The sequence below is a fragment of the Malus domestica genome, chromosome 03 (assembly GCF_042453785.1).
Source record: "Malus domestica chromosome 03, GDT2T_hap1".
Classification (NCBI taxonomy): domain Eukaryota; kingdom Viridiplantae; phylum Streptophyta; class Magnoliopsida; order Rosales; family Rosaceae; genus Malus; species Malus domestica.
In genome coordinates, this window is record NC_091663.1 from 29,426,148 (window position 1) to 29,444,625 (window position 18,478).

An 18,478-nucleotide genomic window follows, 5' to 3' on the forward strand; every position below is an offset into this window, starting at 1 on the left:
GACACTTAAAGACCAAGGAGAGTAAACATTAGTTTAAATGTTCAAATGTAGAGAAACCAAGGGTATAAATGTAAACTTTGGAATCTAATGCCACTTAATTCACATTTCACTAGAATTTATTTTCAACTGCAAACGAAATCTAAGTAGACATGCGAATAACAATTTTCCCTTGTATTGCGTGCTTTTTACTGAAAAAATAACATGATATATCAACTTTTTATAGATTATGTTACATGATGTGAAATTCAATAGATTATAAAATCATGTGGGACCTATGTAAGATTCATTTTATGTAAAATAGCGAGTGTAATGGTTGGGAAATTAGTTAGTATTCGCATTATTACTCTTTAAAAGAATTTAATTAATGCATTTAATGATCGAATTCCTTATAATTTTAGAAGGAATCATGACCATTGAGTTCTATTGAGTAATTGTAAGTATCACTATTTAATGTTTTTTTTTGTCTTTTCGAACTAATTGTTCTCAAGTAGTACATTTTATTATATATAATATATATCTAGTGGTTGCTTAATATTACAGTCTAGTGATATTCTTCTGCATTTGTAAGTGAGAGATCTTAGGTTCGATTCTCGCCAAATACGAATTTGAACCACATTACTTCTAGCCAATTGTGAACCTTAATTAACCTACTCCTTACCACCTAATATATATAATATCGTTTGTTAAAAAATCTATCTAACAGAAAAAAGAAGAAAATAATGTCACATATTATCTTTGTTTATTAAGGTGCCAAATGAAAACACTTTTAATTTTATTGTTGACTGTAAACTAAATATAAGTCATAATTAAGTTAAGGGTTATGTAAGAGGTATCATGGTGGAGGCGAAATTTGTTTCGTGACATGTCAATCAACTATACTATCGGATTATAGGTTGACAAATCTAATTGTAACTGGTTGACAAATCTAATTCTCACTTAAAGGAAAGATACATGGGTGTACAATTCTATTCACAGTTAAGAAACCTAATAAAGAAAGAAATTCTCAATTCAGTCAATTACACTATTACACTTCTATTGTGACACACCCAATATTGGATTTGGGTCATGATGCAGGGTTTGATGAGGCCATAGAATAATTTTTTTTTCCCTGTGAAGAGCAAGGAAAAGGATAAGCATCGTTATGTCCCATTCAGCCATAATTGGTTAGCCAACAACTTTATACACACAAGAAACTTCATTATTCACCTAATCAATTCCTAACCTCCACACTAAATGCTTTACTCACCGACAACCTTAGCCAACTAATCTTGTAAATGCAATAAACAAATCCACACCTAATTTCTCCCATTCTCAATTGCCCGACCAAAAAAAAAAAACACACACACCTAATTTTCATACCATCATTAAGTACCCATACCCACCTCAACTGAATTCATTAATAATTCCTATTACCTTTTCTCTTAGGAGAATATTTTTGTTTACCACACTTAAGGTGATAGTGATAGTTGTTACCTTATTTATTATCATTATATGAGTTTAAATTTTAAAAATTGTATAAACACAAGTCTCAAGATTTAAACTTATCATACAGTGATCAATATGAAGATGATCATACCACTACTTAGGATCGTGAACAAAAATGCACCCTTCACTTGAGTTAATTCCTTCAAGTTGATAGGACCCAAAAGGTTTGCCCGTTATTGTGGGAACTTGTACTAGCATTTAGTTTCAAACAACGATTCATACTTTGTTATTCAAGAATGAGGAGGAATTTTTCTTCAGAACACTTTGTGATTGATTTACAAACATTCATGTTAATGATTAGAACAGTTAATATTGTAAGTCATTATGTAAAGATCATCTATACAAAATTCAATTACAATAAAGACCATTTAGTCAATTAAATGTAACAAATAGATCTACGGTTCCTAATACTTTTACCTGCATTCTCTCTATTGGTCTATATACATTCCAGTAAATTCATACACTCCATTCGCTCATATGTTATATATATTTATAAAATTCAATGATTAAGCAATATCATATTTTATTGATTTTTTACAAAAATAACTTTACAGAGTGACTTGTAAAATGAATTATTTTAATCATAAGCACAAAATTCTACAAAACCGCCAGAGTTTAGAAAATGTATTACTCCTTGTCGTTTGAGCAGCTTCTTTAGTTTCAGCACAAAACTTTACTATTTATTTGAAATTGTTAATTTACTTTGCTTGCTAGTAGTAATAAGTAAATTACCAAAAAGTTTGATATAACTCTATCTTTTTTTAATACATTCAATATTATCTACACTAAGTGTGATGAGAGAAGAGGTTAAAACAATAGTTTAGCTATACTAATTTGGTTTGAATTCGTCTTTTACGAGAATTGAACTTAAGACTTCTCACTCACAGGTGAAGAAAAATACCACGAAATCGTAATACTAAATGATTTGATATCACTGTATCTTCAAGTCACATAAACAAAACAAAAAAATTTATTTCATTGACCTTGAAGATGATACGCTAGCCACTTATGAGGCATAATCTATCATGCTAATTTGAGAATTTAGGGCGTACTTAATATATCCTTAGCCTGAGGTAATTGAATCTCTTACCCACTTATATTTTATAAATCTAATCATCAAAATATCTTGTTTTTTTTTTTTTTTTTGCTTTGTGTTCCTTTGGCTTTGGCCCTGGTTATTCTATTTCCAGTTCTCAAAATATCTTGTTTAGTTACAAACAAATGCTACAAAACATAAAAATTTCTTAGATTCTAGCTCAAATTAACAAGGGTGAGGAATCTTTGACACATTATATATAGAAATTGATGTTCAAGAAATAAACTAAAGGACGCGTCCCATCCTTGGCAGAAATGACACTACATGTATTTATCAAAGGATAATGCTTGTGTTTATGCGGGGACTTATTTGTCTTTCACTTACAATTATCAAACATTTATTATCCGAATATTATAATCAAATTATTTATTCTCTTTATCATCATCTATAGATCATAAATGAAAAAAAAAATATCCAATTTAGAAATATGCATAAAAACAAATGAACTTAACATAAGGATGTTACTTGTTATCAAAACTGTTAATTGACTTACACACGTATAAATGAACGATTCTGATTATAATAGTTTGAAACTAAAAATTCGTTATATGTAATTCGGAGACAAATAAATCCCTACATAAAAGGACACAAACAATATCCTTTATGAAAAGCTCACTCACAAACTCAGTATCTTTCGCTCGTCGTCGCCACTGCGAGCCGATTTATCCTTTTAAGCACGGCAGGCGCAACTTGCAAAGCCACCAAAATATCATCGCGGACATAAATAACCGACACGTGGCTGATCCGGACGTCTATCCGAAACGTATCTTCATTGCAAGAAAACGACGCCTAAGGTTGCGAATAAAAAAATTACACGCGGCGGGTGCAGGTGAATTCGCGGAGTTGAGTGGCAGGTGATCATTTCCTCCCATCCGCTTTATGTCTCACACCCTGGCAAACTTCCACTCCAAAAATCACAGATGGACTGAGAGAGAGAGAGAAGAGCTCCCGACGATTCTAGGTAGAGAAATTTCTAAACCGACACACGAAAACACGCGAATTCAATCACCGAGCTTCTGATTGCATGCCACGTGTCCGATTCCGGTGAAGAAAGCATGGCCATCGTCGACAGCCACCACCACCACCGGCACAAGTCGCACTCCGACACGAAGCTCTTCACCCTCTGCCCGTTCTGGCAGTCGGGGGGCCAAACGTCGTCGTCTTCCTCTTCCACGCAGAACCTCCACGGCGATGGATTCAAATCCAAGCCCAAAACGGTATCGTCCGTCGCGAGATCCCTTCTCCCTCCTCGTCGTCGACTCCGACTCGACCCCGCCAACAAACTCTACTTCCCTTGTACGTCTTCGTTTCTCATTTAAACGCCCTCGCTGCTTTTTCTAAAAGCACTTATTACTGTAGCTGACGGATGATGTATTTGTGGGTTTAATTTTGTAGATGAACCTGGGAAACAGGTGAAAAGTGCGATCCGATTGAAGAACAGTAGCAGGTCACATGTAGCTTTTAAGGTATTTTCTAATTCCTCTCTGACATCAACCTTAAGAGTTGTGTTGTTATAATTACTTGTATTTTAAGCAAAAATTTAGAATGCATTTATTTATTTATTTCTCATGTGGGTTTATGTTGCATTTATTTATTTAATTGTTATTTTTTTTTCTCTGTGATTATTTTTTATTTAGCTTCATTGACTATTTAAATTGGTTTTGTTTTTGCTGGTTTAGTTTCAAACTACTGCGCCGAAAAGTTGCTATATGCGTCCTCCGGGAGGAATACTTGCTCCGGGAGAAAGCTTAATTGCGACAGGTAATGCCCTTGCACTTGCTCTGTTGCTACAAATAACAAATCTTTATGATTTGGATGCTCCATTGGTGGATAATTTACTTACTTTTGATAAAAACTAGTATATGCCCGCACATTGTATGCAAACGCTTTTTTGCAGACGACACTTTACCACAGTGGTGGAAAACATTCACGCCTATGCACCTTGGTGCGGGTTTGATCCCCACCGACTTTCCTTCCCCTAACAATCAATTTCTAACCTACTAACACTATCGCTCAACCCAAAAAAAAAAAAAAACCTTTATACTTAATCATTGTTGTAAATTCTTTTATTGACTTTGGATTTGATGATGGACAGTGTTTAGGTTTGTGGAGCAACCCGAGAACAATGAGAAACATTTGGATCAGAAGAACAAGGTTAAGTTCAAGATTATGAGTCTCAAGGTGAACGCAGGGATCGACTATGTGCCTGAGCTGGTAATATAGTGCTCTTTCGCAGACTTAATGTTCATGGTCATAGCACATTTTGTATTTTATGCATACATTGCCAGGATGTTTGAGTGCTTGTTTCCAGTTGTTCGTATTATGCTTATTTTACCTTATATTGAGCCTTTGTGGAATTTGATTTTGTTGCTCGCTTGCATTGTGTTTTTCGGTCGGAAATTAGTACTGTCAATTTTAGTGTTTTGTTGCTTTTATGATCTTACAATTGATGACAACCCTTTGGAGACATCCGATGGAATTGGATCATGCAATTGATGACCTTAGTTTTGTTAACTGACCTTTTCTTTTCATCCAGTTTGAGGAACAAAAGGATCAAGTGACAGTCGAGCGAATTTTGCGTGTTGTATTTTTGGATGCAGAGCACCCTAGTCCTGTAAGTTGAATGTGACTTACTTAATGGTACTTGTGTTTGCATCTCTTAGAAAATACCTTTCTTTCCGGTATTTGACATTGTGGTTTATAGGCTCTGGAAAAACTGAACAGACAATTGGCTGAAGCTGAGGCTGCACTTGAAGTGCGTAAGAAGCCGCCTCCAGTGGACTCAGGCCCTCGGGATGTTGGGGAAGGTCTTGTAATAGATGAATGGGTATGAGTTTTACCAAACATCTGATCCGTAGTACAATGGGCTAAATTTTTAGTCTTATGTGCTTATGCGTAACATTTTGGTTTGTTCTGTTTTTTCAGAAGGAGCGGAGGGAGAAATACTTGGCTCGGCAACAGGTTGAAGCAGTAGATTCAGTGTAAACTGTGATTACCTTTTTCTGTAAGTGCTTTTGGATTGGAAGGGAGGTTCTCAAATGGCAATGTTGTATTCTTTTTGCTCATCGATCTTCGGGTAAGTGGTAGGGAGGTTCTCATATTGTGAGGAAGTAGTTGGTACTCCGAATTAGCGTGGAAGTAGACAGGCTCCGGGTTGAGCTGCCCTCTTGTAGATAATAAGTTTTGTTTTAGGTTGAAAATAAGTGAACGACGCTATAGTAATCAGCGTGCTTGTACTTGTATATTTTCAATGTTGAGGTGCCCTAGTGTTCTTGGAAGTTTGGTATTATCGTAGTAAGAACTTTCGTTCTTTGACAAGGTGATATTTTAAACTATTCTAATCTACATGGAGGAGGATTCGAACTTCGGTGCTAGTAAGAAATGGGTTTGAATGTTTAGCATGTAAACTGTCCAGCATCATCTTTCAAACGGGTAAATTGTGATTCAAAGAATTAAATTCGAAATGCGAAAATAATAGTTATAATCCTGAACGCAAATTTCTCTCCCATATTCTAAATGTCAAATCCCAACAAGCAAGGAAAAACACAAACTGAAATAAGAAAAAGAAATCAGTAACCCTACTATGAACACATCCTGTACATAATCGTCCTCCAATACCGGCCGTCCAGCCAGCGGAAACGTATAGCCGTATCAATTGTCCGGCAGCTGAAAGTCCTGCAAACCAAAAATTTGATGGGAAGGGTTCTGAACAAAGAGGGCCATGCCACATTTGGCTGGATTGTAACCGTCCCACAAGGAGAAGTTGATGGTTCCAGAAATGGTCTTCTTTGCAGCAATGTCTTTCACAGTGCAGAGCTTTTCAAGTCGTCGGACGACGAAGTCATTGGACAGGACACGTCCTTGGTTCTCTCCCTTGGGGCAGTCGGTAATCAGCCCGTTCTCGTACAGCGCCACCATCACATTGGCACCGTAGCTGTCCACCTTCGACCTCAATGATCCTGTTAGGGATACTTGCAAGGAGGCCAGTGATGGCCTTTGGAATGTTGCCTGTTCATCCACAACAAAACCAAGTTGCTAGTATTTATCCTTCACTATTTTGTGAACGGTAATTAGCCAAGTGTTACTAGCCACAACAGATAAAATTACTCTAACCAAAATCCTTCTAATGGTAACATTTTTTAATGTCCAAATCTTTGTTAGATTTACGAATAATTAAATGGTTTTTGATTTAAATGCGTAGTTCAAATTCAAAGTCTAACAACATAACATCTCAAATATATCATTTCATGTTTAATGAACTAGTTCAAATTCAAAGTCTAACAATATTAAATTTGAAATATAACGTTACATGTATCAATGAAATATAGGCTTTAAAAGACATAATTGCTTAACTTTAGCCTTTAGCTTTCAACAATAGTTGACACTTAGAAAGTTATCTTCCACCATTTGTAAAAGCGTCAAAAGTTGACATTGCTTTTAGGTGTACCAGAAAGTGTGCATGTCATGTAATATTTTCTCTAATCTATTTCCACTTTGCTACGAGATATTCTAGCAGTCATGCTTTAAGGTTAAAATATGATTAAATAAAGATGAATGTACCTTTTGAGTATATCAATGATTGGGGTGACAATCATTGAATGTAAGCACTTGCAAATATAATTGTATTAAAAGAGCGTTTTACTTTTATGCATCAACGTGAAGAACATTCATTACTGTATATAAAGTTACGAGTTTAATTTCTCTTTTTTAATATCGTTTATACAAAAAAACAAAAAAACAAAAAAAAAAAATTATTTGCAACTGGTAGGTGATTAGAGTCTTTTCTTTAAACTATTGTATTCGGAGTTCAAATTCTTTATTTTCTTATAACTTAAGTTAGTGTAAAATATCGAGTATATTAAAATATATAAAAATAATATTGAGAGCAGATGAGAATGCGAACCTGGAACGCCGGTGCAGGATATCTAGGTGCATCCTTGATCGACGTTAGCAAAGCACTCTCATCGTTGCCAACACATTGGGCCCTACCTTGAAGCACAATCTGGGGGGTGAACATGGTGTCCAGACCCAAGGCCTCGACATAGGCCTTCTGCCGTACAGTCCACTGGCTGGACCCATAAGGGTCCTTCCAGCCCATGTAGTCCCAGTAATCCACGTGGAAGGCCAGTACAACCACAGGAGGCAGGTCCGTCCCATCAAAATCCCCCCTCCCAAGCCTCGACACTAGCAGCTCCGCGACCGGCGAGGTGGTGCAGCCCTGCGACGAGAACAGCTCCACCAGCACCGGTCCGCTCCGCTGCTGCTCCTCTGCCGAAACATGCGCGGTCGCCCCGGCTGCGTGCTTTTCGTGGGACGTGCCCGAGCCCCCCTTTGATCCAAAGCAGGAGAGGAGACCACGTGCCATAATGTTATTTATGTAGTGTCTCGTCTCCTAATTGGTGGTAGTGACGGTGGTGGTGGCAGCAACGACGCTGGTCGATAATTCAGCTCAAGAAAAAGGGAGAGAGAATAAAAGAAACTAGTAAATGTAGATGTTTGGTGTGGGATTAACGTAGAGAGAGAATGGAAGAATTTTTTTTGGTAATGGGGGATGAAATGAGAGGGAGAGATGTGTAATATTATGGGGATGAGAAGGGAGAGGAGTTGGGTGGATGGTTGGGAGGGAAAGGTAGCGAAGATATTCTATTTAATTTGTTATTTGAAGAACAGACATGTTGGGGGATGAGCAATGGGACAGGTGGTGTTGTGTGATATGGTTGGGGGGTGTTGAATGAAACGTTACGTCGAGAAATTTTTATGTAATTTAAAATACTTGTCAGGTTGTATATCTGTTTACTTGTTATTTGACGTGAGATTACAATAACGAGACGGTATTTCGTACACACTGAAAAAAAAATTCGTTTGGGATACAGGGTATGTGGTTGACGCGTTGTTTGTCAGGTTGGGTTGAATGTCAAGAAAACAAACAGTTCCACCAGCGACATATGAGGTGGGAGGAGGAAGAGATTTGAGCTTGTGGGGTGGAAATCTAGACAATAAACAAATTAGGAAAGCTGTCGTTTTAGCGTGAGGTTTAGATGGAAGTTGCACAACCTTCTGGCTACGTTTTTTTTTTTTTTTGTTACCTTTTTAATTGGGTTTAATTAATAGAATCCATGATCTAATCCAGCTGGTGTTTTGAGACCATGTCGACCCCCATATAATGTAATGATTGGTCATCAAGTCGTTTTAGTGGATACCCTATATTTTTTAACCATAAATTTTTTGGTCAAAACACAAAACTAAAATCTAACCTAACGGTTAAAAAATCTAAAATATTATGTACTACGAAGCTTCATGAAAGTTTGCAGGTTAAAACCTAGAAATCGGTTTAGGTTGCAACAAAAAGAAAAAATAACACTCAGTGAGCAAAAATAGTTGAAAATATAACAGATTTAGATTTGTTTGAGATCTTTTAGAACAGGCTTGAACTATAATTTGTAGCCAGGAATTTTGCAAGTAGTGGACATGTGGTTAAAGAAATATAAAAATATGATGGAGATGCAGGAGATCAAACCCTGTACCTCTCGCATGCAAAGCGAGCGCTCTATCATTTGAGCTACACCCCACATTGGGCATTCAAAACTATTATTTTAAAACTTCCAAATCAGAGCCAACTTCAAAGGGATTAGACCTTAAATAAATACATAATAATTTTTTGACAAAAAAAAAAACATAATAAATTGGCCCATGGATATAGGCGAACCAAACAAAATTGAGCAAGGGCCTAATCCAACAGCTTCCGTGATCCAAAATGGTTCATCACCCAAGGCAGGGCCTTGATTCTGAAGAAGAAAGGCCGAGCTAGTTCTCATTTTCTAGCCCTAGTTAGGTTAACATTAACATATATAAAGGAAACTTGTATTTATTACGATTCAAAAATACAAGAAAAGTTTCATATGACTGATATTATGTGGTTTCACTTCTGGTCACATCGAGATTTCTTGTGAAAAAACTCTTTCAACTGCCATGTTGATGTTGTAGCTCTACCAATTGGTTTAGACAAGTGGGTTTTCCCCAGCCAAAAGGAGAGAATCAAATGAGTGGGATGTTCAATAATTTAGGTTTCATTACTTATATTTTATTCTATATCAAAACACAAATAATCTCTCCATGAATTTTAGAAATCTGTAAAACTGTTCCATTCTTTTGCGTGCATAGTGGTTCACTATATATGATGATTGGTGACAAGATAAATGTAGTAGATAATTCTTTAAGAACAAACTAACCTAAATTCGTAGATCATCGTGTGGTATGATTTATATGACGTTGGAAAAAAAAATCACAAAAAGATTTGGATTTCAAACCATTTTTCATCTTTTTATACTGACCAGAAAAAGAAAAATAAACAGTTTAGAAATTAGCTTGCACAAAGAAATGCACCATCCAACTGCAACCACTTGATCTTTCCAGTTTCTTCAAATCTCTGGAATGCTTGAATATTGGCCCCTCAATGCATTTCATATTGTTCCAAACCATGGCCGTAACTGGACAAACATAACCATGCAATCATATATAGCCGGTGGACCACATGTCCAAAACCCAATTATCAAGCCACCTGTCCCAAATTTGATCGTGACCAACAACTGATTGAAATTTTTTCAACCTTCCAAACACTTCACAAGATATTTTTCTATGTAACCGGCTGTTCTCTCTACATATTTCTCATATCACATGACCTAGTCATGTGATAAGAGACAAAAAAAAATGTATATACCTCAGTTACATTTAAGATTTTTCTCGCCAATAGGCTCATCCACGTCAAAAAAGAATTGTAGTTACTAATTTGGCACATTGCACAGCACATGCTGGTGTGCTGGCCACAAAGGAAAAATATCCACATATTATGTGGCTGATGAGTGAGTAGCACCAGCTATATATCCCCTTGGTTCCGAGCTCAATATAAGCTGCACCACTACCACCTTTTCTATCCACAACTACTTAGTCTAACAAATTTGCATCACACCTCTTTTCCAACAAAGATTTTGCTTGTAAATTTCCGATCTCCATCTTGTTAATAACCATGCTGGAGGGTAAAGCAGTCATCGTTGAGACTGACATGCTTCAAACCATGCAGCAGAAGGCACTTGACTTAACTTCCAAAGCCCTTGATTTATTTGATGATATCACTGAAGCGACTGAGATAGGCCGCTTCATTAAAAAGGTAATCACTTAGGAGTTAGGACCACTTGATACAACATTTATTTCAGTTTTTAGATTTTAGATTTTAGCTTTTAGTTTTTAGTTTTCAAAAAAATTGAAATTTTAAAACAAAAATCAAGACAATGTTTTAAAACTTAGAAAAGTAGCTTTCAGTGGTTTTCAAAATAAGGGTGAGGTCTTCATATTACATGATTATCAAAGGTGAAAACTAAAAACGAAATGATTATCAAATGGCCACTTATTAGATGCTCATATTACATTTGTTCACTTCAAAATTTATTTGACGAGTGCTGGCTTGCTTAATTATCAACAATACGACATGAATTATATTGACAATTTTTATAAACTTAAATTTTTTTTTGTTTCTGCAGGAGTTTGACAGGACATAGGGTGCGTTTGGTACGCAGACGGGACGGAACGGAACGGGACGGAACGAAGGTGTAATTTTTGAAAAATACATAGGGTATATTTGTCTTAAAATGGTAAAACAGTGTGTTCCACAGACGTGGAACAAACCCGTTCCAGGGGGGAGGTGGGACGCAAAAACACCCAAAATCTGTCCCGTGGAACAGCCCGTTCCACCCATTTTTGGCGTACCAAACGCGGGACGGAACGCCTCGTCCCGTTCCGTCCCGTCCCGTCCCACGTACCAAACGCACCCATATGGACCTGGATGGAGTGCATTGTAGGAACAGATTTTGGTTCATTTGTTACACGTTGCCACGGCTGTTTCATCTATTTTTGCGTGGGCAGCCTTGCAGTTTTGCTGTTCAGGGGAGCTGCAGGTCCAGAAGCTGAGGCAAAGCAGCCGTGTGCAGCGGCCTTGGAGGCAATACAAGCATGAAGTTCTTATTCTCTTCATCACTTTGTGCTTTAAGTCTGTACCCTGCCTTTGTAGTAGTGTAGGCTAGGCATTAGGACTGAAGAAGAAATTCTAGGGTTCGAATTTTAGATTCAACGATCGAGCTAGCTGTTTATATACATTTTCATCATGTTTCAAAGGACTGCTATGCATTCGTTTAATGGTTGCTGATAAGCTTGGCACTGCTAGAGTTAGGGCCTATCCCTAGCTATGTAATTTTCTGTTTGGTTATGTTACAACCATTTGGGTGTTTATGTTAGCAGTCCCATATCGGTGGGGATAAAGAAAAGCAATGACTTTAAGTAGGATTACCCCACTCTAACTAATATCGAGATTTTTTATGGTAAAACCCCACACCTGATGGATTGGGCATGTGGTAAATTTGGGGACAATATCGGTATCATTAGAGTGGGCCCCCCGGGTCCGTCGATCTAAAAAATTTCAACATGGTATCAGAGCCCACAGTTACAGGCCGTACAAGCTAAGGGCTTGTCACCAGGAAGTGTGGGTTCAGAAACAAGCTTGGACTCTTAACATAGAGCTAACATCTGAGTTCTTAAGAGCCATTTCCTGAAAAGATTGAAAACAAGTCTAGACTTCATTGGAGCCAACCTCTGAGTTTCAATTGCTGATGTGTGGATCTCCATGTGTGAACCACTAAATGAAGTTACACGTGAGGGGGCGTGTTAGCAGTCCCACATCGGTGGAAGTAAAGAAAAGCAATGACTTTAATTAGGATTACCCTACTCTAACTAATACCAAGACATTTTGTGGTAAAACCCCACACTTGACGGATTGGGCAGATGGTAAAATTGAGAACAGTATCGGTGTCGTTAGAGTAGGGCCCCCGGACCCGTTGATCCAAAAAAATTCAACGGTTTTTTCTTACCCAAAGCGACCTGTGATATACATCAGATAGTTAAATTAAAGAATTTAAGTTCCAAGAAAAGGAAATGGAATTACATTATTCATCTGAAATGATAGCACATAAAGAAGTAACACATTGGAATAATTCCCAGGCAACAACCAATAACATGTACCAAGCAACTAATTTGATTATTTGCAATTACCACAAAATAAATAGACACAGGACCGACAAATGATAATTTGTAGTAAATTAAACCAAATTCATTTAATTTGTTTATCAGTTTATCTTTGTAAGTAGTAAGTCCTGTAAATCTTTAGGCCTCGTTTGGTGTACATAATTGGATTGGACAGCTCAACTGATTCAATTTATGTTGGAAGGAAAAAGTTAGTACCAACTTCAAAATATTAAAATTTTAAAGCCTACAATAGCGTTTTAAAAAGAGCTGGAATTTTTTAAGCCATTGATCAATAACAATTGTGGAGAAATGCTATCGTGCAATGCTATTAATTACATATTGTGTCGTAGTGAAGTTAGCATTAACTTGTCTAAGCTAAAGATAAAAGAATGATTAGTCATGACACTACAAGAAAATAGGATATAACTGTTGGAGTATGTGGCCAAGTGGCCACCTTTTAATTAAACAAATCAAAAAGAAAAAAAAAGACAAAATAATTATGTCTCTTCCTTGTTTTGGGGAAAAGAAAAGGGAATTGGTCTAAAGTTGTCTTGGTCCATGGGAAGTCACGGATGAGTTCTTTGAAAGAGAAAGAATTGCTATTTTTGATGAAGTGTAGTAATGAAGCCATAAGAGAGGAAAAAACGTAGCAGAAAATGAGAGCAAAAACAGAGGTGCTGCAGCCCCATTTTGAAGAGAAGAAAGAAAGGTGATTTTCTTTCTTTGTTGGTACTCACTCAATCAAAGTTGTATTTGTGTATTAGCTTTGAGCTTTGTATAGAGAGGAAATTATTCACTATATTTCCCTCTCTATTTGTTTCTTTGGTGTGTGAGAGCTATTGGGTGTATTGGGCTTTTGGGTTGTGAGATTGTCAACTCTTTGTAAACTCCCATTTGGTTGATAGTGGATTATTGGGTGAGCTCCTACTGCTCCGAGGACGTACTCCAGTTACACTGACTGTTGAGGAACCTCGTTAAAATCTTGGTGTCTTTAATATTTTGTTCTTGCATTTCATTTGATAAATTTCCTGTGGGTTAGCTTGAGTTGGTTCCAACGGGTTTGGTGCTATCTTAGCACAACAATTGGTATCAGAGCACTGGTTGCTCTTGGGTACTGTCTAGTTGCCAAAGATGTCAGACGGGCAAGATGAAAATCCTTTTGGAAGCAGCTCCGGGTTTGCAAGAACTACGGTGCAAAATGCAAAGTTCGAAGTGGAAAAGTTTGATGGCACAAACAACTTCGGGATGTGGCAATGTGAGGTCAAAGATGTGTTGGCTCAACAAGATCTACTTGCCGCGTTGGGAGAGAAGCCGGAAACTATGTCAAAGCCGGAATGGGAAAAATTAAATTTGTGGGCTTGCTCTTCAATTCGGTTGTGCCTTGCAAAAACTCAGAAGTATTTTGTGATGCGGGAGACATTAGCAAGTGTGTTGTGGCAAAAATTGGAAGACAAGTATATGACAAAGAGTGCAGAGAACCGGCTACACTTGAAGAAAAAGCTCTACCGCTTCCAATACAAAGAAGGTACAAAAATGATTAGACACCTTGATGCTTTTAATAAGTTGATTGCCGACTTGTTAAATTTAGATGAGGATATTAAGGATGAAGATAAGGCCTTAATATTGTTGAATTCATTGCCGGACTCTTATGAGCATTTTGTTACCACTATTATGCATGGTAAAGAAACTGTGAAATTTGAAGATGTGTCAAATGCCTTGATGAATTATGAAATGAGGCATAGAGATAAAAATCATGATAGTACCTCTGAAGCTTTATTTGTTAGAGGTAGATCATCGGAGAGAAGATCATCTTCTAGCAGGAAAAAATCACAGTCTCGACCTAGAGGAAACTCTAAAGGTAGAAAACCTTTGGAAAGGGACGAATGTGCCTTTTGTCGTAATAAGGGCCATTGGAAGAAAGATTGTCCAAAATTGAAGACCAAAGGCAAAGAAAGTTCTGAAGCTAATGTTGCTGAGGTTGAAACAGATTTTTTTGATTTTGCTTTAACCACTTCCTCGTCATTTGATTGTGCTACTAAGTGGGTGTTGGATACGGGTTGTACTCATCATATGACTCCTCACAAGGATTGGTTTTCAAGCTTGAAAGAGTTTGATGGTGGCGTTGTGTTCATGGGAGATGACAATCCTTGCACAACAAAAGGGATTGGTACAGTTCGGTTGAAGTTGCATGATGGCATGGTTAAAGAGTTGACAGGTGTTCGGTATGTACCGAATTTGAAGAAAAATCTTATTTCTTTGGGTACTTTGGAATCCAAGGGTTTCAGGTTTCATTCAGATGGGCAGACATTAAAAGTTACTTATGGTGCACTTGTTGTGATGAAAGCTCCTAGATGTGGCCATTTGTATTTATTGCAGGGAAGCACTGTGACAGGTGAAGCATCTGTAGTTTCTGAAAATATGGGCACATCTGATTCAGATACTACTAGACTGTGGCATATGAGATTAGGCCATGCCGGTGAGAAAGCTCTACAAGGGCTTGTGAAAAAAGGTCTTCTAAAAGGTGCCACGACTTGTAAGCTTGATTTCTGCGAGCATTGTGTCTTGGGGAAGCAAACTAGAGTGAAGTTTGGTACTGCTGTACATCAGACGAAGGGCATTCTTGATTATGTGCATTCGGATGTTTGGGGTCCTACAACGACTCCCTCTTTGAGTGGTAGACATTGGTTCGTGACCTTTGTTGATGATTATTCAAGAAGGTCTTGGGTCTACACTATGAAGCACAAGAGTGAGGTGTTAAGCATTTTCTTGGGTTGGAAGAAAATGGTTGAGAACCAGACTGGGAGAAAGATTAAGATTTTGAGATCGGATAATGGTGGTGAATACACATCCGATCCTTTCTCTAAAGTTTGCAAAGAGGAAGGAATTGTGAGACATTTCAGTGTTCGGGGAACTCCACAACAAAATGGAGTTGTAGAAAGATTGAATCGAACCTTACTTGAGAAGGTTAGATGTATGTTGTCTCAGTCGAGTTTAAGCAAGTCATTTTGGGCAGAGGCAGTTAATTATGCATGTCACATCATCAACCGGTTACCCTCAGCTGCTGTTCAGGGTAAGACACCAATGGAGGTATGGACTGGAAAACCTTCTTCTGATTATGACTATATCCGTATTTTTGGTTCACCTGCTTATTTTCATGTGACTGAAAATAAACTTGATCCTAGAGCCAAAAAGGCTATCTTTCTTGGTTTTAGTAGTGGTGTTAAAGGTTACAGGTTGTGGTGCCCAGAGATGAAAAAACTTGTAATCAGTAGAGATGTGACATTTGATGAAGAAAGTATGTACAAAGTCTCTAAGAAGAATGTGAAAGATGTCCAACAGGTGGAGCTTGAGAAAGTTGCCTCTGATACTTCAAATCTTATTTCCGCTGATGTCGAAGCCACTACAAGTGAAGAAGTTGGAGACCATGAGGATGTTGAAGAAGTTGAACTTGAAGATTCTATTCAAGTTGAAGAGCAAGTTTCACCTCAAGAGTCTATTGCTAAGAACAGAGGAAAGAGACAAATTACCAAGCCAGCTCGGTACAGTGACTATGTTGCTTTTGCTCTTCCTATTATCACTGATGAGATTCCATCCAATTTTGAGGAAGCTATTGAGAGTGAGGAGAAGAAAAGGTGGTGCAATGCCATGGGTGATGAGATGAATTCTCTCTTGAAGAACAAGACTTGGGAGTTAGCTAAATTGCCTAAGGGCAAGAAAGCTATTGGTTGCAAATGGGTGTATGCCAAGAAGGAAGATGCTGATGAGAAAAGCAATGTGAGATTTAAAGCAAGATTAGTTGCTAAAGGGTATGCACAAAAGGAGGGCATTGACTACAATGAAATCTTTTCTCCGGTTGTGAAGCACTCCTCAATTCGTATTATGTTAGCTCTTGTTGCACAATATGATCTTGAGCTTGTGCAACTCGATGTGAAGACGGCTTTCCTACATGGTGATTTGAATGAAGAGATCTATATGTGTCAACCGGATGGGTATATAGTGAAAGGGAAGGAAAATTTGTTTTGCAAATTGAAGAAATCACTTTATGGCTTGAAGCAATCTCCAAGGCAATGGTATTTGAGGTTTGATAAATTTATGAGAGGCCAAAATTATTCTAGAAGTCAATATGATCATTGTGTGTACTTCAAGAAGTTGCAAGATGGGTCTTTCATTTATTTATTGATATATGTTGATGATATGTTGATTGCCTCAAAGAATGTTGAAGAGATTGAGAAATTGAAGAAACAAATGAAGAACGAGTTCGAGATGAAGGATCTTGGTGAAGCGAAGAAGATCCTTGGCATGGAGATCACTAGAGATAGAGAGAAAGGTTTGGTCAGTTTGAATCAAAGACAATACCTTGAGAAGTTGATTCGGAAGTTTGGAGTTCATGATTCAACCAAACCGGTTAGTACCCCTTTGGCTCCTCATTTTAAATTGAGTTCTCTACAATGTCCTAAAACTGATAAAGAGAAGCTGCAAATGAAAAATATACCATATGCTAATTTGGTTGGTAGTTTGATGTATGCAATGGTATGCTCTAGACCGGATATTGCTCATGCAGTTGGCATGGTGAGTCGATATATGCATAATCCAAGTAAAGAGCATTGGCAAGCAGCTAAGTGGATATTGAGATATCTCCATGGTACTCGAGATGTTGGTTTATGCTTTGAGAGGGATGACTCTGGTATTGGTCATTTTGCATTTGGTTATGTTGATTCAGATTATGCAGGTGATCTGGATGGAAGAAAGTCTACTACAGGCTATGTGTTTACTATGGCTAAAGGACCAGTTTGTTGGAGGTCCATTTTGCAGTCGTCTGTTGCCTTGTCTACTACAGAGGCTGAATATATGGCAGTTGCTGAAGCTATAAAGGAGGCCATTTGGATACATGGGCTTATTAGAGATTTGGGGGTTGATCAGAAGCAGGTGGAGGTACATTGTGATAGTCAGAGTGCCATTTATTTGGCTAAGTATCAGGTTCATCATGCGAGGACCAAGCACATAGATGTGCGTTATCACTTTGTTCGTGAAATTGTTGGTGAAGGGGAAATCATTCTCCAGAAGATTCCAACGAAAGACAACCCCGCTGATATGTTGACTAAGGTTGTTGGTGTAGCCAAGTTTGTTCACTGTTTGAACTTGGCTCACATTATACCTATATAAAGAAGGCGTTGAGCAGTAGGAGTTTTGGAGTATTTGGCTCGGCATGAGTTGTTCTCTTGCTAGTGTTTGGGAGTGATGTTGTGTGTTAATTGTGTTGGTTGGCTTATCATGACGTTTTTCGGAACTTGGCCAAGGTGGAGATTGTTGGAGTATGTGGCCAAGTGGCCACCTTTTAATTAAACAAATCAAAAAGAAAAAAAAAGACAAAATAATTATGTCTCTTCCTTGTTTTGGGGAAAAGAAAAGGGAATTGGTCTAAAGTTGTCTTGGTCCATGGGAAGTCACGGATGAGTTCTTTGAAAGAGAAAGAATTGCTATTTTTGATGAAGTGTAGTAATGAAGCCATAAGAGAGGAAAAAACGTAGCAGAAAATGAGAGCAAAAACAGAGGTGCTGCAGCCCCATTTTGAAGAGAAGAAAGAAAGGTGATTTTCTTTCTTTGTTGGTACTCACTCAATCAAAGTTGTATTTGTGTATTAGCTTTGAGCTTTGTATAGAGAGGAAATTATTCACTATATTTCCCTCTCTATTTGTTTCTTTGGTGTGTGAGAGCTATTGGGTGTATTGGGCTTTTGGGTTGTGAGATTGTCAACTCTTTGTAAACTCCCATTTGGTTGATAGTGGATTATTGGGTGAGCTCCTACTGCTCCGAGGACGTACTCCAGTT

At 37.7% G+C, this 18,478-nt stretch overlaps 2 protein-coding genes and 1 long non-coding RNA gene across 3 annotated transcripts; 2 read left to right on the top strand and 1 right to left on the bottom strand.

Moving 5' to 3' along the window:
* Positions 1-3,184: 3,184 nt before the first annotated feature.
* Positions 3,185-5,859, top strand: LOC103429960 (vesicle-associated protein 4-1-like). Its single transcript, XM_008368094.4, has 7 exons — positions 3,185-3,877; positions 3,977-4,047; positions 4,261-4,342; positions 4,677-4,795; positions 5,118-5,195; positions 5,286-5,408; positions 5,507-5,859. The coding sequence occupies exons 1-7, from the start codon at positions 3,637-3,639 to the stop codon at positions 5,564-5,566; spliced, it is 774 nt and encodes a 257-aa protein (XP_008366316.1). The 5' UTR covers positions 3,185-3,636; the 3' UTR covers positions 5,567-5,859.
* A 144-nt stretch (positions 5,860-6,003) lies between these two features.
* Positions 6,004-8,266, bottom strand: LOC103429950 (uncharacterized). The gene is made up of 2 exons (XM_008368083.4): positions 7,485-8,266; positions 6,004-6,589 (listed from the first exon to the last, which is right to left on the bottom strand). Exons 1-2 carry the CDS (start codon positions 7,944-7,946, stop codon positions 6,233-6,235), a joined length of 819 nt encoding a protein of 272 aa, XP_008366305.1. The 5' UTR covers positions 7,947-8,266; the 3' UTR covers positions 6,004-6,232.
* A 2,192-nt stretch (positions 8,267-10,458) lies between these two features.
* On the top strand, positions 10,459-11,917 carry LOC139194514 (uncharacterized). The gene is made up of 2 exons (XR_011579445.1): positions 10,459-10,745; positions 11,116-11,917. It is a non-coding gene; the product is annotated as an uncharacterized lncRNA (long non-coding RNA).
* Positions 11,918-18,478: the final 6,561 nt, after the last annotated feature.

Excerpts from the sequence above, each read along its gene's own strand:
- LOC103429960 (XM_008368094.4), top strand. The coding sequence starts at position 3,637 with ATGGCCATCGTCGACAGCCACCACCACCACCGGCACAAGTCGCACTCC. Across the intron at positions 3,878-3,976 it reads CAACAAACTCTACTTCCCTT|ATGAACCTGGGAAACAGGTG; the intron begins GTACGTCTTCGT and ends TTAATTTTGTAG. Across the intron at positions 4,796-5,117 it reads TCGACTATGTGCCTGAGCTG|TTTGAGGAACAAAAGGATCA; the intron begins GTAATATAGTGC and ends CTTTTCATCCAG.
- LOC103429950 (XM_008368083.4), bottom strand. The coding sequence starts at position 7,946 with ATGGCACGTGGTCTCCTCTCCTGCTTTGGATCAAAGGGGGGCTCGGGC. Across the intron at positions 6,590-7,484 it reads ATCCTGCACCGGCGTTCCAG|GCAACATTCCAAAGGCCATC; the intron begins GTTCGCATTCTC and ends GTGGATGAACAG.